This window comes from Phalacrocorax carbo, chromosome 7 (genome assembly GCF_963921805.1).
Source record: "Phalacrocorax carbo chromosome 7, bPhaCar2.1, whole genome shotgun sequence".
Taxonomy (NCBI): Eukaryota; Metazoa; Chordata; class Aves; order Suliformes; family Phalacrocoracidae; genus Phalacrocorax; species Phalacrocorax carbo.
The window spans coordinates 40,709,151-40,728,140 of NC_087519.1; the positions used below are offsets into that span (position 1 = coordinate 40,709,151).

General features: G+C 38.0%; 1 protein-coding gene across 10 annotated transcripts in view; it reads left to right on the top strand.

Annotated features, from left to right (window-relative positions):
- The window catches only part of DLG1 (discs large MAGUK scaffold protein 1), a 167,969-nt gene extending 149,638 nt beyond the window's left edge, over positions 1 to 18,331 (top strand). For all 10 annotated transcript variants that reach the window (XM_064457636.1, XM_064457638.1, XM_064457640.1 and 7 more), the window contains 7 exons: positions 3,291 to 3,332; positions 6,482 to 6,532; positions 9,066 to 9,167; positions 9,420 to 9,592; positions 13,197 to 13,306; positions 13,682 to 13,773; positions 16,569 to 18,331. In XM_064457636.1, coding sequence (XP_064313706.1) covers positions 3,291 to 3,332; positions 6,482 to 6,532; positions 9,066 to 9,167; positions 9,420 to 9,592; positions 13,197 to 13,306; positions 13,682 to 13,773; positions 16,569 to 16,675 — 677 coding nt within the window. In that variant the 3' untranslated portion in view covers positions 16,676 to 18,331. The remainder of the gene's footprint in view (positions 1 to 3,290; positions 3,333 to 6,481; positions 6,533 to 9,065; positions 9,168 to 9,419; positions 9,593 to 13,196; positions 13,307 to 13,681; positions 13,774 to 16,568) is intronic.
- Positions 18,332 to 18,990: the final 659 nt, after the last annotated feature.

The following is an 18,990-nucleotide window of genomic DNA, read 5'->3' on the forward strand; positions in this document are numbered from 1 at the left end:
GCTCTGCAAGACTGCTGTCCTTGCTGGCATTTCAGGCTTCTTTACCAATTGTGCCCATTATCAGGCTGTCACAATACTTCTATTCTGAACAGACAGTGTCTCCCCTTCATGTTCTACCACGAGGCTTTTAAACATTTCAAACATTACTATTTGCCTCTTCCATTCCAATATGAACACTCTTTTTCCAAGAAAAGAAAATGAAATGGAAGTAGATAGAAATTGCTGGTCTCAAACATTTGGAAATACTGGCCTATTTTTCCTGCACAGAAGTGAAGTTCAGAGGGAGTTCAGTCTAGCCAGAGGTTTGTGGCTTAAAGATACTGGTTCACTTTATCCAAAAACATTTGAAAGTGTTAATAAGCGTACATATGATGAGTGTAACTTTTAAAAATATTTATTAATCACTAGAAGCATACTTGCTTACACAAAGTTTTACACAGAACTGTATAGGTTGAAAAAGACCTTTAAGATCAAGTCCAACCATTAACCTAACATTGCCAAGCCCACCACCAAACCATGTCCTAAGCACCACATCTACACGTCTTTTAAACACCTCCAGGGATGGTGACTCAGCTACTTCCCTGGGCAGCCTGTTCCAATCCCTGGCAACCCTTTCAGTGAAGCAGTATTTCCTAATCTTTAAACTAAACCTCCCCTGGCACAACTTGAGGCTGTCTCCTCTTGTGTCCTATCACTTGTTACTTGGGAGAAGAGGCCAACCCCCACCTCACTACAACCTCATTTCAGGCAGTTGTAGAGAGTGATAAGGTCTCCCCTCAGCCTCCTCTTCCCCAGGCTAAACACCCCCAGCTACATTAGCCACTCCTCATGAGACTTGAGCTCCAGACACTTCACTAGCTTTGTTGCCCTTCTCTGGACATGCTCCAGAAACTGAATGACCCTCTTGCAGTGAGGGGCCCAAACCTGAGCACAGTATTTGAGGAGTGGCCTCAGGGGCACGATCACTGCCCTGCTCCTGCTCCTGCTGGCCACACTATTCCTGATACAAGCCAGGATGCCACTGGCCGCCTTGGCCACTGGCATGCTGCTGGCTCATGTTCAGCCGGCTGTCAGTCAGCACCCCCAGGTCCTTCTCTGCCGGGCAGCTCTCCAGCCACTCCTCCCCAAGCCCTGTAGCATTGCATGGGGTTGTTGTGACCCAAGCACAGGATCTGGCTCTTGGCCTTGTTAAACCTCTTACAACTGGCGTCAGCCCATCGATCCGGCCTGTCCAGATCCCTCTGCAGAGCCTTCCTACCTTCGAACAGATCAACACTCCCGCACAACTTGGTGTCATCAGGAAACTTACTGAGGGTGCACTTAATCCCCTCATCCAGATCATTGATGAAGATACGAAACAGAACCAGCCCCAACACCGAGCCCTGGGGAACCCCGCTTGTGACCAGCTGCCAACTGAATTTAACTCTATTCACCACTACTCTTTGGACCCAGCCGTCCAGCCAGTTTTTTTCCCAGTGAAGAGTATGCCTGTCAAAGCCATGAGCTGCCAGTTTTTCTAGCAGAATGCTCTGGGAAACAGTGACAAAGGCTTTACTGAAGTCTAGGTAGACAACATCCACAGCCTTTCCCTCATCCACTGAGCAGGTCACCTTTTCATAGAAGGAGATCAGGTTAGTTAAGCAGGACCTGCCTTTCATAAGCCCATGCTGGCTGAGCCTGATCACTTGATTATCCTGTACATGCCGCATGATGGCACTCAAGATGATCTGCTCCACAACATTCCCCGGCACTGAGATCAGACTGACAGGCCTGTAATTCCCTGGATCCTCCTTCTGGCCCTTCTTATAGAAGGGTGTCACATTTGCTAATCTCCAGTCAACTGGGACCTCCCCAGTTAGCCAGGATGGCTGATAAATGATGGAAAGCAGCTTGGTGAGCACTTCTGCCAGTTCCTTCAGACTTGTGTGTGTCTAGGTGACGTAGCAGGTCACTAACCATTTCCCTTTCAGTTATAGGGGCTCTATTCTGCTTCCCATCCCTGTCTTCCAGATCAGGGGCTGGGTACCTGGAGAACAACTGTCTTACTATTAAAGGCTGAAGCAAAGAGGGCATGAAGTACCTCAATCGTTTTCTTCTCATCCTTTGTCACTATGATTCCTCCTACATCTAATAAAGGCTGGAGAGTCTTCTTAGCCCTCCTTTTGCTGCTACTGTGTTTATAGAAGTATTTTTTATTGTCTTTTATGGCAGTAGCCAGATTAAGCTCTAACTGGGCTTTGGCCCTTCTAATTGTCTCCTTTTCTGCTTCATAATGGTTTTCTTACCTCTCTAGTCCCCTTGCTTCCATCTCTTCAGTCTTGTAAGAGAGGAACCACATTGAATTTAATGTGTTATGAAGGCTCCTCATGACAACAATATGTGTCATTATAGCACACAGGTACATAACTTCAAATTTAATTTTACTGAATTTGTCAAACACAAGCTTCTTTATGCAGTCTTAACCTGTGAATGTTAGTGTTCTTCATTACAAATAGACAGACTACTTGGGTGGCATAATATTGATTCTTTATTGTAAAGTTCAGCAATATCAAAGTTCATATTTGTTCACTGGATTTGTAGGATTTTCAGGTAACAGTAAATTGATACCTGAAATTCTTCAATTGTGTTAATTTTTATCACAAACAAATTTAACACAGTTACATAGCTTAAATATAAACACCTTGTAGCTACTGAAGTATATTGATTACCTTGCAAAAGGCATGAAATTGATATAGATAGTTCAGAATAAAAGTCAGGAGCTTTTGAAAACTCAAGTATTATGGGGTGAGGGGGGGAGGAATTGCACTTCAGGTAAACCATTTAATATGCCATAGGAAAGTGTATGTTATTGAATGTGCTGCACTATATTTCCTGCATTATAGTCCAGTATTTCTGCTACAAGACTCTCAGTATAATCAGTAAATTGCCTGCATAAAAGTTGAAATGCATAATCCTATAGTTTTTGCACAACAGAATTCATCTTGAAGTGAAAACCTAAAAATTGCAGGGTACACACGAACTATGAATTAGTGTACTTCTAGTAATCTTATTTTGATGTGCTCTTTAATGTTTTTCTTTTTATTAACATCGATTCCTTTTGTATGAAATTAAGCTTGATCCTGAGAGCTATGAGAAGTATCTTAAAACTTTATTATGCAATAGGTATTGATTTCAGCATTTTGAGATTGGTATTGTCTTTCATCTGGATTATTTTGTGTCAATTTGCTTTCTTTTGGACTCATGCCATTAGTGTACGTTTCTTATTTTTTTTTATTGTGTTGCAATTTCAGAGCATGTAACCTCTAATGCCAGCGATAGTGAAAGTAGTTACCGTAAGTGGTTTTAAGTTCTTTGTTTATTTAGAACCTTTGTTTAGTAGCTCTTCCTTTGGTTTTGTTTGTCTGTCTTTCTGGATATTTCTATGTTAAACAGGACTTCCCAGTCACCTTCAGGTGAAATCCATATTCATGTGTGTGGTGGGGTACTGCAAATTCTGCTGTGTCTTTGTTTTTAAAAAACTGACTAGAGAGAATCATTGCAAACCTCCTTTATGGATATTTTAGTTATGATCTATGATTTTCTTAGTTCAGCTTAATTTGAATTAATTCCTTTTTTTTTTACTTATGCAAGCTAGCTAGACCTATCAAAATCTAAATGTAAATTTAATGCTGAGAAATATAATTATTTGTAGTTGAGCTTAATACTGGAAGTGCAACTGAACTGTGAAATCTGTTAAATAATGCAATAACTGTGTACAGTTTTTCACAACTGAAAGAAAAGATAAGCAAACATGTATTTACCCTTGCTTTCAGCTTTCATTTACCTATTTTGTCAAGTGTGGGTGCTTAGTATTGTGTTCAAAGCATATGACACAACATTAAGTGCTGGAGTCAGTTATGATAAATGAGCATGCTAGACACACATACACGTCTTCTCTCTCTCTCTGAAGACATAGTATCTTTTAAATACTAGACTGAGTTAGCTTTTTTACTAGTTCAAGGTACAGTACTATTTACTATTACCCAAGCTACAGCAGTATTACATGTTCACAGTGGGTAATATGCTGCATGATGCTGCTCTACAATGCTTTAAAATGTCTTAAACCAGAGCCAGAACTTCAATCCCACCGGTCATTTCCAGTGAACAATTCCTCAGTAAAGGTCACACAGCCCAGACCTGGAACCCAGGATAGACCAGAGCAGGAAGATGAAAAAGTTGAGGATTTGAAGAGGAATTTGAAAAGAAGGACCAGTACAAGTCATGCAGCATGGCACTGAGTGGCTCACTGATCAGCTCTTGGTTGCCTGCTAGCTGTGTAATGGGCACTTCAGAAACAGATTATTTATGTTAGGGTAATAAGGAAGGTGGTCCATTAACAGATATATTTGTTTGGAAGCTGTAGATCTTATCAGAGGTGGTGATCCACATTTTTTTCAGATGATTACATTCAAGGAGAGAATTTATGCATGTGTATGAAATCCCCAGCACTTGCAATGCTAACAGTGTCATAGACTAATTGTTAAGAAACCAGTTGCAGGAGGTGTTCATGTTCCTTGGAATAAGACAAAATTGAGCATGTGTGGAAGGTGCCTTTGCCTATATGACAAACTTACAGATTTTTAACTGTTTTTAATGACAGGCCATTAAAACTATCTAACCACTGCTGTTTCTCCATAAATTTGCTGCTTTCCTCTCTTCCCCCTCACTCCAAGGTTTTTTCCAGAGCTTGCTTTATGTATCTTTAAAGCTCATTATTGCTACTACTAGTTAGCTTTTTTTCTCTGTTATTAGTTGAGAAGCTCTGATTTCATTATGAATGTCATAGTTTTACTTATATGAATGTGTGATTCCAAGCATTTTTTATTGAAATTATTTTTTTAATTTCTTCTTACTGCTGTCTAATGAAAGTTATCTTGATTACAGATGAGTACGGTTGTTCAAAAGGTTCATTCTATTAATATTCATTTTTCCAAAGTATTGAAAAGCTGTGACAATATATACTTTTTGCCCTCAGTCAGGGGATGCTTTTTACTTATTGTTCTCTCTTTAGCAGTCTGCTTAACTAATTGATGAACTTGTAGCAATGCAACTTCTCCAAATAAGTATCTGATCATATGGGAGCTGGATCTTTCATAGATGAGTCAATAGCTGGCGATTCCCTATTCTTCTCCCTAGTCTAAAAGGGGTTCTGAAAGTATATACTGTCCTTCTAAAATCCATTTGCATGAGTAACTTTCTGAGATATTAAAATATACAGGTTGCATGTTTTCATGTCTGTCTTAACATTTCTCACCTGCAAAAACTTAAAAAAATTAAAATGTTCATTCATGTATTGCTGTAGTAGTTTGAATGCAAAATTATTGCCAATAGGGGAAATATTTCTCTTAACGAAATGGTAAATTTTGGATTTAAAAGATCAGTGGTATTTGATATGAAATAAAGAATAGATGTATAGAAGCAATATATGAATTTTTCAAAGCTTTTATTTGCCATCTCTTTCTGTGCAACTGTGGTATAGCATTGGTATGTTCCTTTGCCTGTTTTAAGTATGGCTTATGAACTACAAAGAATGTTCCAAAAATAACACAAGTGAGTTATTGAAGGACTGTGTTTTATTTAGAGATCATAGTAACTTCATACAATTCGAGCTCATATCTTCAGGACTGTAAATTCTGTGCTGTTGCAGAGTTTATTTTTAGCAATTCCATTGCAAGAAACCTTACTCGGAGATATCTCGTTAGACTGGAAATACTCTTTTAGAGAGTTGGCAACTGAGGTATATTTCAGATGCTTTCACTAACATTTAAAAAGCCTGCAGCTGTCAAAGGTCAACATTCAGTTATTTTAGTTTCATTCACTGCTGATGTGCTTTCTGGAGCTGAGACCAATACAAAGCATTCTTTGCTTTCAAGTTCATCTTTAAAAATTCATTAATAAATAATAGTTATTTAGTATATACAGTCATATTTTTTTAGTAGAATTAGTGTGACTGAAGGTGTTCGTATAAATGCCACTTCATGATAAAGTTAATGGAAGCTATATACGCCTTGACATACATGGTCAGCTCTGTATAAATATAGAAAATTGTTATTGTAAATGCTGGCTTCAAAGTGTGGAGGATGTTCATGATGCAGGTGGCATTGCCTCTAGCAGTGAATGATGGCATGCATGCATTTCATTCAGGGAAACGTGTATATGAGCATTTCAATAATGCTTTTAAATTCTTGTGCTTGATGTCAGTTTGACATGCTAACGTAAATGAGGAAATGATTTATAGTGTATGTGTATTACGTTTTAAAATTTTGTGTTTGGCCTATCTTTGATTTTTATAATTCATCGCTCTTGAAAAATGTCCTTCATCAGTATCATTGTAATGCATATTACTGAGGAATGTCTGTATCATTAGAGTTCATTGAATGACTCAATTTAAATGTGTTGGTTTAGAAAAAAACCCATATATATCTTTGCATTTACATTTTAGGTGGCCAAGAGGAATATGTCTTGTCATATGAACCAGTCAATCAACAAGAAGGTTTGTAGATCGCACTCAGTATAAAATAAATATCAGCTGAATTATCAGAATGGTTCATGTGCCCTTATGCACTGAGCACCACGATAAACTTCTTGACTATTTTGTTTCCATTATTCAAATGAATAAAGCATAAAGGCATAAATTATTAAATGCAATTGCTAAATTATTTAGTGCACAATCCAGAGGCATTCTACTTAAAATAACTTGTGTGGTTTACATTGCATAAAGAAAATAGGGTATGTTTAACAGTTTTGTCAGTGTGAACCTCAGAAATTACACTTTTCTGTTTCATATTGCTTTAGCATTCTCACAGTTGCAGTTCCTTTTTTCTGTCACAGCAAAAAATGTCAATAGATCATTTGTCTATTTTAGTAAGCTTTAATTGAAATGTCTCTAACACATGGCAGTCTCTCATTTCTGTATGGGCTTCTTATATGGCTAATTTCATTAGCAATTGTCAAGTGATTTTTTTTTTTTTTTTAAGAAAAAAATTGAGTGAAATGGAAATTGATAGGGCAAAATATTTTCTTACACTTAAATTTAAAATAAAATGCTTTTCACTGACTTCTGATGGGATACTATCATTTGCTTTTCACTTCAGTCCTGACCTTGCTTCACTGTGTATAACAGAGAATTTTTAGTGTTCCCGTTCACCACCACAGGTGCTAATGATTGATGTACATTATCTGATATATAGCACATATATTTGTAAATTAATATGTAAAATGGATGTCCTTTGGGAACACTGGATATCTAGTACCTATCAAATAAGGTGACAGTCGAAGTTAATATGCATCATGTATTTACATGAGTTTTGAGTGTCAAGATTTCATTTTTGGTTTCATGCAATGAGTGGCACAGCCCGGTTGCTTTTAGTAATGTTGTGGAACACATGCCTGTATAGGCTTTCCACTCCAACTTGTTAATCGAAGCATGTGGGCTCCATTTCATCAGTAAGCTTCCAAAAGTAGTAAAAATTGTTATACCAGACTAACACAAACTATATTGTTTATATCATATAATTGGTATTTTGATAGGCTCCAAATAAAATAACGGATGAGAAATGCATGAGTTGAGACCGTGCTAGAAATGGGGAAATGGTAGGCCCTCTTCGATGTGCTAAGTAAGCTATGCTTAAGCTAGGGCACTGGAGGTTTGCTACCCTCAAATGAGCAGCTGCGGGGTCTGTGTATGTATGCACCCCAGAGCATCTCACAAAATTGAGAATCATCTTTTTACCTGGCATTAGCTTCCCAGGTTCTGACAGCTTAATGGTTTCGTGAGAACGATAGTAATACCACGTGAATTAATGTCGGGGTTGAAGGGAAAAGATGTGAATGAGACCTCACACCAGCCGATGGTTAGTAACTACCATATTGTAAAACTGAAGATTTTAGAGACAAGTGCTTTGGCGTTTAAATACATGACTGTAATTCCCTTTATGAGTCTGACCCATTGTATGGGGAAGGCCATAAAAGAACCAGCACCTTGTTCCTTTGCTTAGGTGCAGTAATACATTCCCTGCAAATGTTATCAGCATTTGTCCACTACTTCACTTCCACAGTAATTTTTTTTTCTTAAGAAGCCCAGAGGAATAAAGCACTGTAATGATGAATATAGATTTAAAGGTGCTTGGATTTGAGACACTAGTGGGCCACTCTTAGACTTTAAGCAAAGATGTTTATTGTTAAATTGATAGGTTAGCAGTTACTGGATCTCAGATGTTCCTTTTATGAATACATTAATACCCCTGAAAGGAAATAGTTCTGAGTGTCAAGTTAAAATATATTTTATAGGTCAGACTTGACTTAATTTGGACTTACTTGTGCAGGAAAGACAGATTGAACCGAAAACTAAAATGTATACAGCTGAAATTATATGCTAATGCCAAGATACTTGGACATTATTGTCTTCATGGTTCTTGCAGTATAATCATATATTTTCTGCTTGAGCTTAATTTCCAGCCAAAAGCCCTTTATAACTTTATAAAAAACCCAAGCTGCTTTTAAAAGATGCTATACTTTCATTTTATAAGGATTTATAAGGATCTTAATACTTACAGAAACTATATATATTTGAGTCTCTTCATATATGACTATTTAAGTTGCGGTCTTAGAGGAAAAGATGAAGATTCTCCCAACACAGAACTAGAATTTCATGAACTCTGCTTGTTCTTAGGTACCTCTTTGTAATGAAAAGATTTTCAAACTTCCTCCTTTTACTCTTTTCACTAGAATGAAGGTTGTTACCTTGTGAAAAGATTCCCCCACCCCCCCCACCCCCCCCGCCAAGACTTCATGATTTCAGACATCTTTGATCCCCTGGGATAGTGATTTGAGAGTGAAGATCTGACATCTTTCTTTGTATATCAGTTAATGCTGTAGTCATGCTTCAACATATTTTCTTCTCTTTAGGATTACATATTCTTTTAGGTATTAAAACCATTACTGTGTGATACAGCTTATTTTGTTGAACTGTGAAAGAAAGCAATCATACTGAAATGTAACTGATGTTATTCCTTTATGTTTAATAGTCAGTTACACGCGACCTGTGATTGTTTTGGGACCCATGAAAGACAGAATAAATGATGATCTGATCTCAGAATTTCCAGACAAATTTGGCTCGTGTGTTCCACGTAAGTCTCAGCAAATACTAAAGCAATTCTAAATGATTTTTTGTGTTAATTTTCTTAATAGACATCATCTGCATGTGAAGTTTAAGAGAGTTAATATATGGTCTAAACTTTATAGAGCTATCTTAGTTGTCAGTCATCTATTTGCTTGTGACAATTTTGCAGTGTAAATGGGAGACTATTTTTGGATGTTGTAGGGATAAAAAAGTCATTGTGTTTTGTTTTGCTTTAAAAATGACTGGTTTATATTTCAAGATACTACTAGACCAAAACGAGATTATGAGGTGGATGGACGTGATTACCATTTTGTCACTTCTCGAGAGCAAATGGAGAAGGATATTCAGGATCACAAATTCATTGAAGCTGGCCAGTACAATAATCATCTTTATGGAACAAGTGTCCAGTCAGTGCGAGAAGTAGCAGAAAAGGTAAATCAGTGCCAGTTACTTTCATTTACCAAGGTGGTTATCTGACTGTGCTGACAGGGGAAAATAGAAGAATGGCAAGAAGCTGTTAGGAACCTTCTGACTTTTAAAAGGAGTTTGTACAAAACTAGAGACACACAAATGCATTTAGGGAAATAATGAAGCTTTGGAATAATGAAAGTATCATGACTGCATTATGGGAAAAGAGCAACCATAGTTTGTGCCCTCTTATAAAAAGAAAATAGAGGAGAAATAAATGGAATTACAGGCTAATTAGCCTAGCTCACATACATAGATCATTAACTAATTAAGAATAGTGGTGGTGGAGTTGATTAATGTGATTATCCATTTGATATAGACCTGTGCAGAAGACGACTTGTAAAATTGTTATTCTTTGTTCCCTTTATATACTTAGCTGACAAAAGAAAAAGAGTTGAATGTAATAAACTCCATTTTGGAAAGATGGTTTACATAACTACATTTTGAAGACTGACTTTACTGTTTTTATCTTGATCGGATTTTAATTAACTATTTCTTGCAAAATCTAAATATTTCTAAATTCAAGGTGAAATTTACTAGAGAATTTACTCTGAAGAAGAGTGGGAAGAAGGAAGCATATTTCTTAGAGTAAAATGCTTGTTTTAAAGAAAAATTTTTGGTGAAAATTCTTCACAGATGTTCCATGTTAGGTTGAGTGTTGTTCTACTTCTTACAAATATGGTGCACTTAAAGTAGACAATGTTATCTGGTCTATATGTGGGAAGAAACAGCTCATTTCTATGTTGGAACTTACAAGTGTGAGTACTTTCAGTCTGGAAATGCAAGAGGGTAAGTGTGGTTAACCTGTGTGACACCGGAGTGTAGTTAGTCCTCTGGAAAGCAGTGGAGACCATTCTGGCCAAATGGGCGAGTATTGTTATTTCTGGCAAGTGTAATTTACTGGAATCAAAAACAGCGTAAACATGGTGAGATTCTGTGGTTCATGTGATTAAGTTTTCTTCTGCTGCCTTTCTCACCCTTTGGAATATACCCTATGGTATATAGTGAGAAAAGTAAAGAAAAAAAACCCCAACTAATTACAAAGTTGTTAAAGTAAGTGAACAGTACTTTGGAGGCTGAACGAAGTTGTGAAAATATCATACGTGGTGTGTTGGTTAAATGATGAAACTGTTTATTGAACAGCTTAAACACTATAAACCCATTGGCAGTTGCTTCACCTGATAGCACAGATACAAGCCTTTGGTTCCATCCTAGACCTGAAATAGGCTGTGTTCTTTTGCCCATCTAGTGGGCTTCGTAAGGTATAAAATGGTTGTAAATCTTTTATAAACTGACATGAAGAACAAAGAACTGCCAGGTGTCTCTATGCTATTAAATCTCTTGCACAGGCCCTGTGGGACTTTGGGTAGATGCAGCAATTTCTCAGTTCCAGCTATGTTATTTTTCTGGGAAACAATGGCTTCTCCTTCAGAACCTGACTTCAGAATCATGACAGGGCTGCAAACGGGTTGATCTGGGGCTACTCCCTCCTGTAGTCCTCTCCATCTTGCTTAAGAGATGAGTCTCTTCAGTGGGTCTTATTACTGGGGTACAAAAGATGATTTCCAAGTTTTCTATGATGAATTTAGGGGCAGACACAATAGAAGTGACCACTACTACCCTAAAAGTACCAGAAATAATATTCTTCCAGTAGCTTTAAATTGTGTTCATTTGCCCATCCTTCTAGGTGATCCCTACCTCTCTCATTTCCTGACCTGTAACAGACACAGATGAAGATGCTTTTTGATGTCATTGTTCAGTTATTGTAAAAGGCAGAGTGCTGTGCTGTGTATCTCAATCAGATGCAGTGCAAGTAGGGAACTAAAAAATAAGTAAAATATTGTGTAAATACACTGTGCAAAGAGCAAAATAGCTTGCCTGGATGAAAACATGATAATAATATCATGAAGTACTTGATTTCTTTTCCTTGTCTTCCTAATCTTCACTTGAAAGAAAATTTCATATTCTCTTTGGAATCACTAGCAGCTTGCAAAGCTCTGTGTCCGAGACCACTGTTAATGCACCTTTGTTATTGATTTGGAATAAACTGTCACAGTCATATCCCATAAGGTTCAGTACAGGTACTGTGCTGGCAATCTAGTCCTCCACCCTTTGCCCCAAATCCTTTGTCACCTGGCATCAGTTGTTGGGCCAAACGCGGGAAATACTAAGTGTCTTATCCTGAAAAGGAAAATGGACCACATAATGCTCTTAATTCTCAATTCTCAGAGCATGTGCCACATTTAAAGGGAAACTGTTTGAAACATGTGGATGGGTCAGCACATGTAGTAAAATACTCTGCTAGAACATACAAACACCTTTCTTAAATGATGCCAGTTAGTATCCAGGTCCATGGACTGAATCAGGGAAACAGCTATCATCAGTTGAAAGCAAGCAGTTATGTATTGTTTGTGTGGGAAGAACACTTCTGCCCTATTTAAGAATTCCTGAACTAAAATTCTGTGATTTTGTTGTGCAAGAGATCATACGTAAATGATCCTAGTGATCTCTTCTGCCAGGAAACAGAAATGTGTCAGTCATTTCAGACTGCAGTCACTTCCTTGCTTTTCAAAGTGCCCTCCAGGAATGATCTCCCAGGAGTTCAGAAAATGTGTTGTATGATATGAGTAACCTTTGATTTTATGGTGATTGTGGGTTTGTATGCTGGCTCATGGAACTCTGCTATTCACAATAGTCTCCTGCTAAAGAAAAAGCTTTTCTTATTTTAGTCCCATGACAGTGGTGTTCTCTTCCTCTCCCCCCCATCCCTTTCTAAAATGGTGGTATGCCAAATTACTCATATACTACTTGGAAAGAAATAAAAAGGTGTGAGGTGGAAATGAGTGCATCAGAGATGAGAGGAGCTGAGGAACAGGAAGAGTCCTTGAGATGAGATATCCCAAAGAGCTGGAAAATTGCTTACAGTGGGAGAATAGAGGTGGGGAGAAAAGCAACCCTACTACATTGTCTTCCAACTGGCCAAGGAACGGTTAAGTTTTATTTGTTTCTCAAGAGATTAAAAATAATCAGCCCAAATAAATTGCATTCACCACCTCAAACTTGCTATTCTGTTGTGTGGTACCTGGGAGGAAGAGAGTGCTTGTATTCAGTTCCATCTAACGATTCTGATGATGGTGGCATATTTCCCTGCCGTCAGAGGTGATTACTCCCTCAGGTATGCAGTTAAGTCATCTGGCTGCTCTAAATTGCATCTGTGACACGGTCACCTAAAGATCCTCAAATTATTTTTTTAAAAAAAGATATCATTTTGGTGGTGTGGTTGAAGTGCAGCTGTTCCACTGGATGATTCTGCATTGCTGATTGGGCTGCAACAGCTGGTGGAGAAAGGAAGGAAGAAGGGTCAGGAACATCTCAAATGATGTGTGATCCCAACAGAGGAGCATTGTGGGTCCTTGTGCCAAAGTGGTGAAATTGTAATATCATTGATGCAAATGCTCTAATTTTGTTGGCTTCAGTGGAGATGTGTTTTGCTCTTCTAAATTATTAGGTGTATACCTGTGACTTAAACATTGCTTAGTGCCATTTTCCCTTCTCTCTCACTTTTTAGGGTAAACATTGCATTCTTGATGTTTCTGGTAATGCGATCAAAAGGTTGCAGATCGCCCAGCTGTACCCAATCTCCATTTTTATTAAACCCAAAACAGTGGAAAATATCATGTGAGTAAAAATAAAGTACTTCAAGCTAAATTGTTTGAGAGTGTCATTGTATTTGAAAAGCCAACTGGAGGCTATGTGAAGACAATTGTAATATTTGCATTTTAAACAATATTTAATTTCCCGAGTTTAATTTCTAGGGACTTTTAGATGGGATTTCTAATTCAAATTAAAGTGCTTGAGAATGAATGTCGTTGTGCTAAATGCCATGCAACATAGTGTCAAAACAGCTCGTTCCCACTACAGTCTTTGCTTAGGTGTGTCATTTAGGAGACTGCATCTGATTAGGGTTAATACTCAGACAAGTTTAAAACCTTATTTCAAAAGCCTCCAAGTATTTGACAGTAGTTTTAAAATTTACAATGTTTTCAATTGCAGGGAAATGAATAAACGCTTAACGGAAGAGCAAGCCAGGAAGACATTTGAGAGAGCCATGAAACTGGAGCAAGAATTTACTGAACACTTCACAGGTGTGTTTTGCTTGGAACTGTTCCCTTGCCAGAGTTGAAATTTTATTGCTTGCTGTAAAATAGTAATTGCCTCACTGCTGAGGTAAGGCTGAACTTTGTTTTCTGGCTAATCTGTGATTGTTCTGAGGAAAAGAGCCATCTTAGTATCTTTACAATGATTTCAGTTTGATCAAATAATTCAATATTTACTGGGAGCTTAATTTAGGTTTTAAAAACTGTGAGACTTTCTCCTGTTTTCCTAGGTATTGTAATGCAGATGTTTGCTTTGTTGATATATTGCATGCTTAAAGCTTTTTATTTGCAAAGCTGAGATTGCCCAGCAAAGCTCCCTGTAGAAAATGATTAATTTCCTTTTTTTAAAATCAAGAAGTAAGGAATGATGGTAATTAATTAAGCTGCTGGAAATGGGGCATTACAGCATTATGGTACTTAGCAAATCAAATTTGTGTGTGCCATGGACTTAACTCTAACAGCAAGGGATGGGCTGCAAGCACTCAAACTATGCTAATTGTTTGCTTTGTGGCTTGCAGACGAGGAGATTGATCAACTCAGGATTTTTCTGGAGGACAGAAATGAGCCTTCTCTATTCCTGTCCCAGATAGACTCCCGCTCCTTTCCCTCATGTTATGTTCTCTTTTGCAGTGTTTCAATGTTTGCTGCCCCCTTCACCTCCTTTCTGTGACACAACTACTTTGACCAGTTCCTGCTTACACATCTATGTGGGCAGAGCTGTGAATGCAACAGCCTGCTCCACCTGGGCAGAGACATGGGAAGGGGTGGTGGCTTTACATGGGAGGAAGATTGGGGCAGGAAGTTGACTAGTTCCTCTGTCTTCCTGCTGCCTTGTTCCCTACATTGCGTGCCACCCACACAATGAACAACTTGAGCCCATGCCTTTTTGTCTGCCTGCCTCCCTCCCTCCCTGCTGCCTCGCAGCAATCGGTTAATCCCAACACTGCATCTAGCTCTCCCAGTCTTCCCATAGCTCTCTATCTGCCTGCACCCAGAAAGTTATGGGACTCTTTAACATATATTGCAAAGCCTTCCAGTCATAGCGTCCCTTACCAAATGACTTGCGAATGTGTCAGGTATGTTCAGGACATGAACGAGCTTATTTTAATACATATTCATTAATTATTTATCTGGTAGCCGGTGTTCTCCGAGGCTGTCTCAGGGCATTATGTAGGACACATTTTCAGGAAATTAAGGGACATAGTTCAAGATGTTTCAAAAAACTGTGGGACTTCTTAAGAGCTTTTGTGCTCAGGGCCATGTTTCTTCTCAGAAACATAAGGCTTGTTGACAAAGGATGATAGCCATGGTCAGACTTCTGCCCTTGATAATCCAGTTCAGGCTAGAAATCCTTTTCTGAACCTGTTTGAGATTTGAAGACATTACAAATCCCACTTATTGCTTACAATTTGGAGCCTGCCACCCATATAAGTCAGGCAGTAAAACAGAATGTGTGAGCATTCCCTAACCTGGTAAAAAAACACCACATCATGTGGGGCAACTGAAATCAACTTCATCAGCAGGTTAAGTTTAAACAGACTTAAACTTTGTACTGAAGCACATGAAGAGCGCATCCATCTTCTGTTCTGAGGGTATTAAGCTTTGGAAGAGGTGTGGTTAAACATAGCTGGAGAGACATAAGATGCTGAAGCTTGTGGCTGTTTGCATTGCAAAGACATTGCTGAGTCTTTCTAAGGCACTGTTGTGCTGTGAATATTATGCATGAGCTACAATAATTGAACAGCCTCCTCCCACGGGCACTATGACAATGGGCTGCAGATGGGGAGAAAGTTTTTGAGATGGGAACGATGAGTAGGAATAAAAAGGAAGCAATTTGCATGAAAGCAAAGCTTGGAAGCAGCACTAATATATTAATGCATAAAAGAGGGAGCCTGACCTGCGTCCAAAATTATCTTTCATGCTTAACTTTGTTTCTTGGATTACCAACACTGAGGTGGTAATCCTAATTAAAAAGAAGCTGCTGCCTAATGGTGATTGCATTTTCAGACTGCAGTGTGGTAAGAACAGCTCAAACTTCATCCTCATTTTCACCAGACTGTACTTTACCCTGATATGACATCCATGTTGGCTCATTTCTAATTATTTTCTAGCCTTGGAGAAAATATATCTAGCCTACACCATCTGAATATAAATTGCACTTTTAACTGTATAAGGGAGCCTGTTGTCTATAAAACTTGAATCTAATGGGTGGGCAGCAATCACCATGAGTCCCTCCTCTTTTTGGCCAAAAGCAAAGCTTAGTGCTAGCAGTTAGAAATCCCAAGGTCAGCCAGCTGTGCTATGAAGTTTCAGGATGCAGCTGAGGAGTTCACCAGTCTGCATTCCACCAAGCCAGGCCTCAGACTGACTGCATGAGGACACAGCCCTGTACTCTGTCTTGCCTTGTTGTGTTGGAAACACACATGAAAGTTGGACCAAAAATAATACCAGAGGATGTAAATTGACTCAGACAAACTCTAACATGGTTAGGAACAGCAAAAAAACACTCCTCAGTTGTATTGCGTACTTGCAGTAAAGGGAAAACCACTTCCTAATCCCAGGCCTCTGAGTGGGAGAGATGGTGCTTTGTGTGTCCTGTGATACCATCAACAATGTGCTTCACCCCAGCACAGAAACCAGGAATCCCAGTAGGTGTCTGTTCCTTCAGTGATCTAAAATCCTCTTGCCACTCTGAGAAAAAAAGAACAGCTTGGCTTGGAACATCTTGGTTTCTGTACGGAGCTGTGAAAGATTAGTGCTGATTGCCACGTTATGTTTTGCAGCTATTGTCCAAGGAGACACACTGGAGGAAATCTACAACCAAGTGAAACAGATCATAGAGGAGCAGTCTGGGCCTTACATCTGGGTTCCAGCAAAGGAGAAATTATGAAAACAGATTTTTATTTTTCATTTTCTAATTGACATCACCTACTACATCTGACGACTCTAAGCCCTTCCGGTGGAGCCTGCATCTAGTTCTTTCCAGCGTGGTTCATACCCTAACCATCACATTCTGCAGTTCCCATAATGCTTTACATTTGGTGTCTCTCTTAGTTTAAATAATTTGTATTATTGTGTGTTGTTGGTTTGCCATTTTTCAAACATGACAGTGGAATGGCCTGACCAGCTACTAGTTTGGGGTGGGGGTGGGAGGGAATTGCTTGGTTAAAATTCCTTAATGTTTAAGGGAAAGTAACTTTCAAAGATTTTTCAGAAAAGCTTTATAGACATTCTTTTAAAATTTCATAACAATTGAAAGAAAAGTTGTATTCAAGGAAGTTGTAAATCACAAGTAACTTTGCACGCTTAACTTTCATAGCATGGTTTGGTCAGGGCAATCAATTTCAGGTTTTATTTTCGGAGTTAAATTCTATTCTCATAGGGATTGGGTGCTTTTTTTTTTTCTTTCTTTCCAGGCAGTTAGAGAGGAACTTTCAAATTTTGAGTTAACATTTTCATTACCTCCCATTACTACTCCTCAAGGGATATTCATTTTCATAATTTCATATGGATATTCTTATAATCTATTTTTTCATTTTTTTGCCAATAAAATTGCTAGGGACAAAGATGTGTAATGTTTTTAATCTTCCTCGTGAAACACTATTTATAGTGTCTTACAGAAATTGTTTATAGATAAGGGTCACACATTTTTTGAGCCTAAAATATGTTTAGGTGCTAGGAAACCTTGTATTTTTCAGAGGAATGCCATATTTCCATTGGCAGTACTACAGAAAACAGCTGCAGAGATGGTCATTAGGGCAATGAGAGAGTGATTCGTAGCCTAAAAACGTGTGTGTTCTTAGGGGTCAGATTTTAATGACTATTTTACCCACAATAACTGCCTATTTTGTTATAATAAATATATATATATTAAACTTTCTTTAACTAAACTCTGTAACTATGGGAATTATTTTCTTTACATAGTTGCGCACACATATAAATATATATATAAAATATATATTTTTCTTTTACCACCTACTCCTAGCTTTTTGTTTTGAATAAAAATACAAATTAGAATCTACCTTCCTTAACCACGAGAAATCAAATGGGCTATGGTGACTGGGCATAAAGTCCAGGGAATATTAGTTACAAGTAAAAAAATATGTGCAAGTTCTCCTCTTTTCTACGGAATTTCAGGTGTGGGGTTTGTTTTTTCCTTCCCCCTCCCCTGCCTTGTAATATGCATGTCTTAACCAAAGGGAGATTTCAGAGTCAACAATACGTTTTTATTTTTCTGTACATGTTCATCGCGGATTGCATAGGCACAAGATCTTCCATTTGCAACGCACAAATTTCTGTGCTGAATGTTATAAATATGTTGTACCAAAACATGAAACTACCGTCAGTAATTAAATTCTCTAATTCCCATATTATTTGGTACCTGCCATTGCTTACTTGAAACGGATTGTTTATAAGAGGGATGTACTTAGAGCATTCATGGGGCAGTCACACAACCAAATTAACTTTGGTTTGTAAAGAATTATCAACACTATCCATTCCATTTGTTAGAAAGAGGAGAACAGCTAATAAACTTTATTGTACAATATATTTGTCAAGTGTGTTTTTAATCAAAAGAAATACAGATGTTGTAGCATTTTAAAATAATTGGCTCCGACTGTAAATGACAATAATATTAGATTGGGGCCAGTGAAGTTATTACATCAAACGCAGGTTTAAACTTGAGACACAAATATTGCTGGTGTTATGTGGAAGCTTATAAGACTTAAGAGTAAGCACAAGCTGCTGGTGCATGGCCCAAAATAATTTTTGTTTTTCTATATTTGTGAAGTAAGTGTGCTCTTTCTGAGACTCCTGTCTGTGCAAGTGGAAGGTTTATAAGAATGGTGCAACTTTTGATAAATAATGTCAGAAATTTTTAAAAGGAGCTAAAAGCTTACTGTAGTCTAGCTCTTTGCAAGTTACTGATTATCTGAGGTGTATAGTGAGACATCTTAAAACACACCAACTTTTAGATCCTTATATTTTTTAATCTCAGCTATCAAATCTGAAAACCAAAATAACGTCTGAGATCTCTATATTGTGTACATTTTTATTTTTCCTATCTCTTTTTTTAACCCACAGAGAATTTTATAGTTCCTGTTCAGCTGAGTAGATATGTGAAGAATTACTCTGTCATATATTGGAATGTCTGAATAACTTTCACAGAACTTTTTCTCCCAGGCATTTGTCCTGTACTAGCTAGGC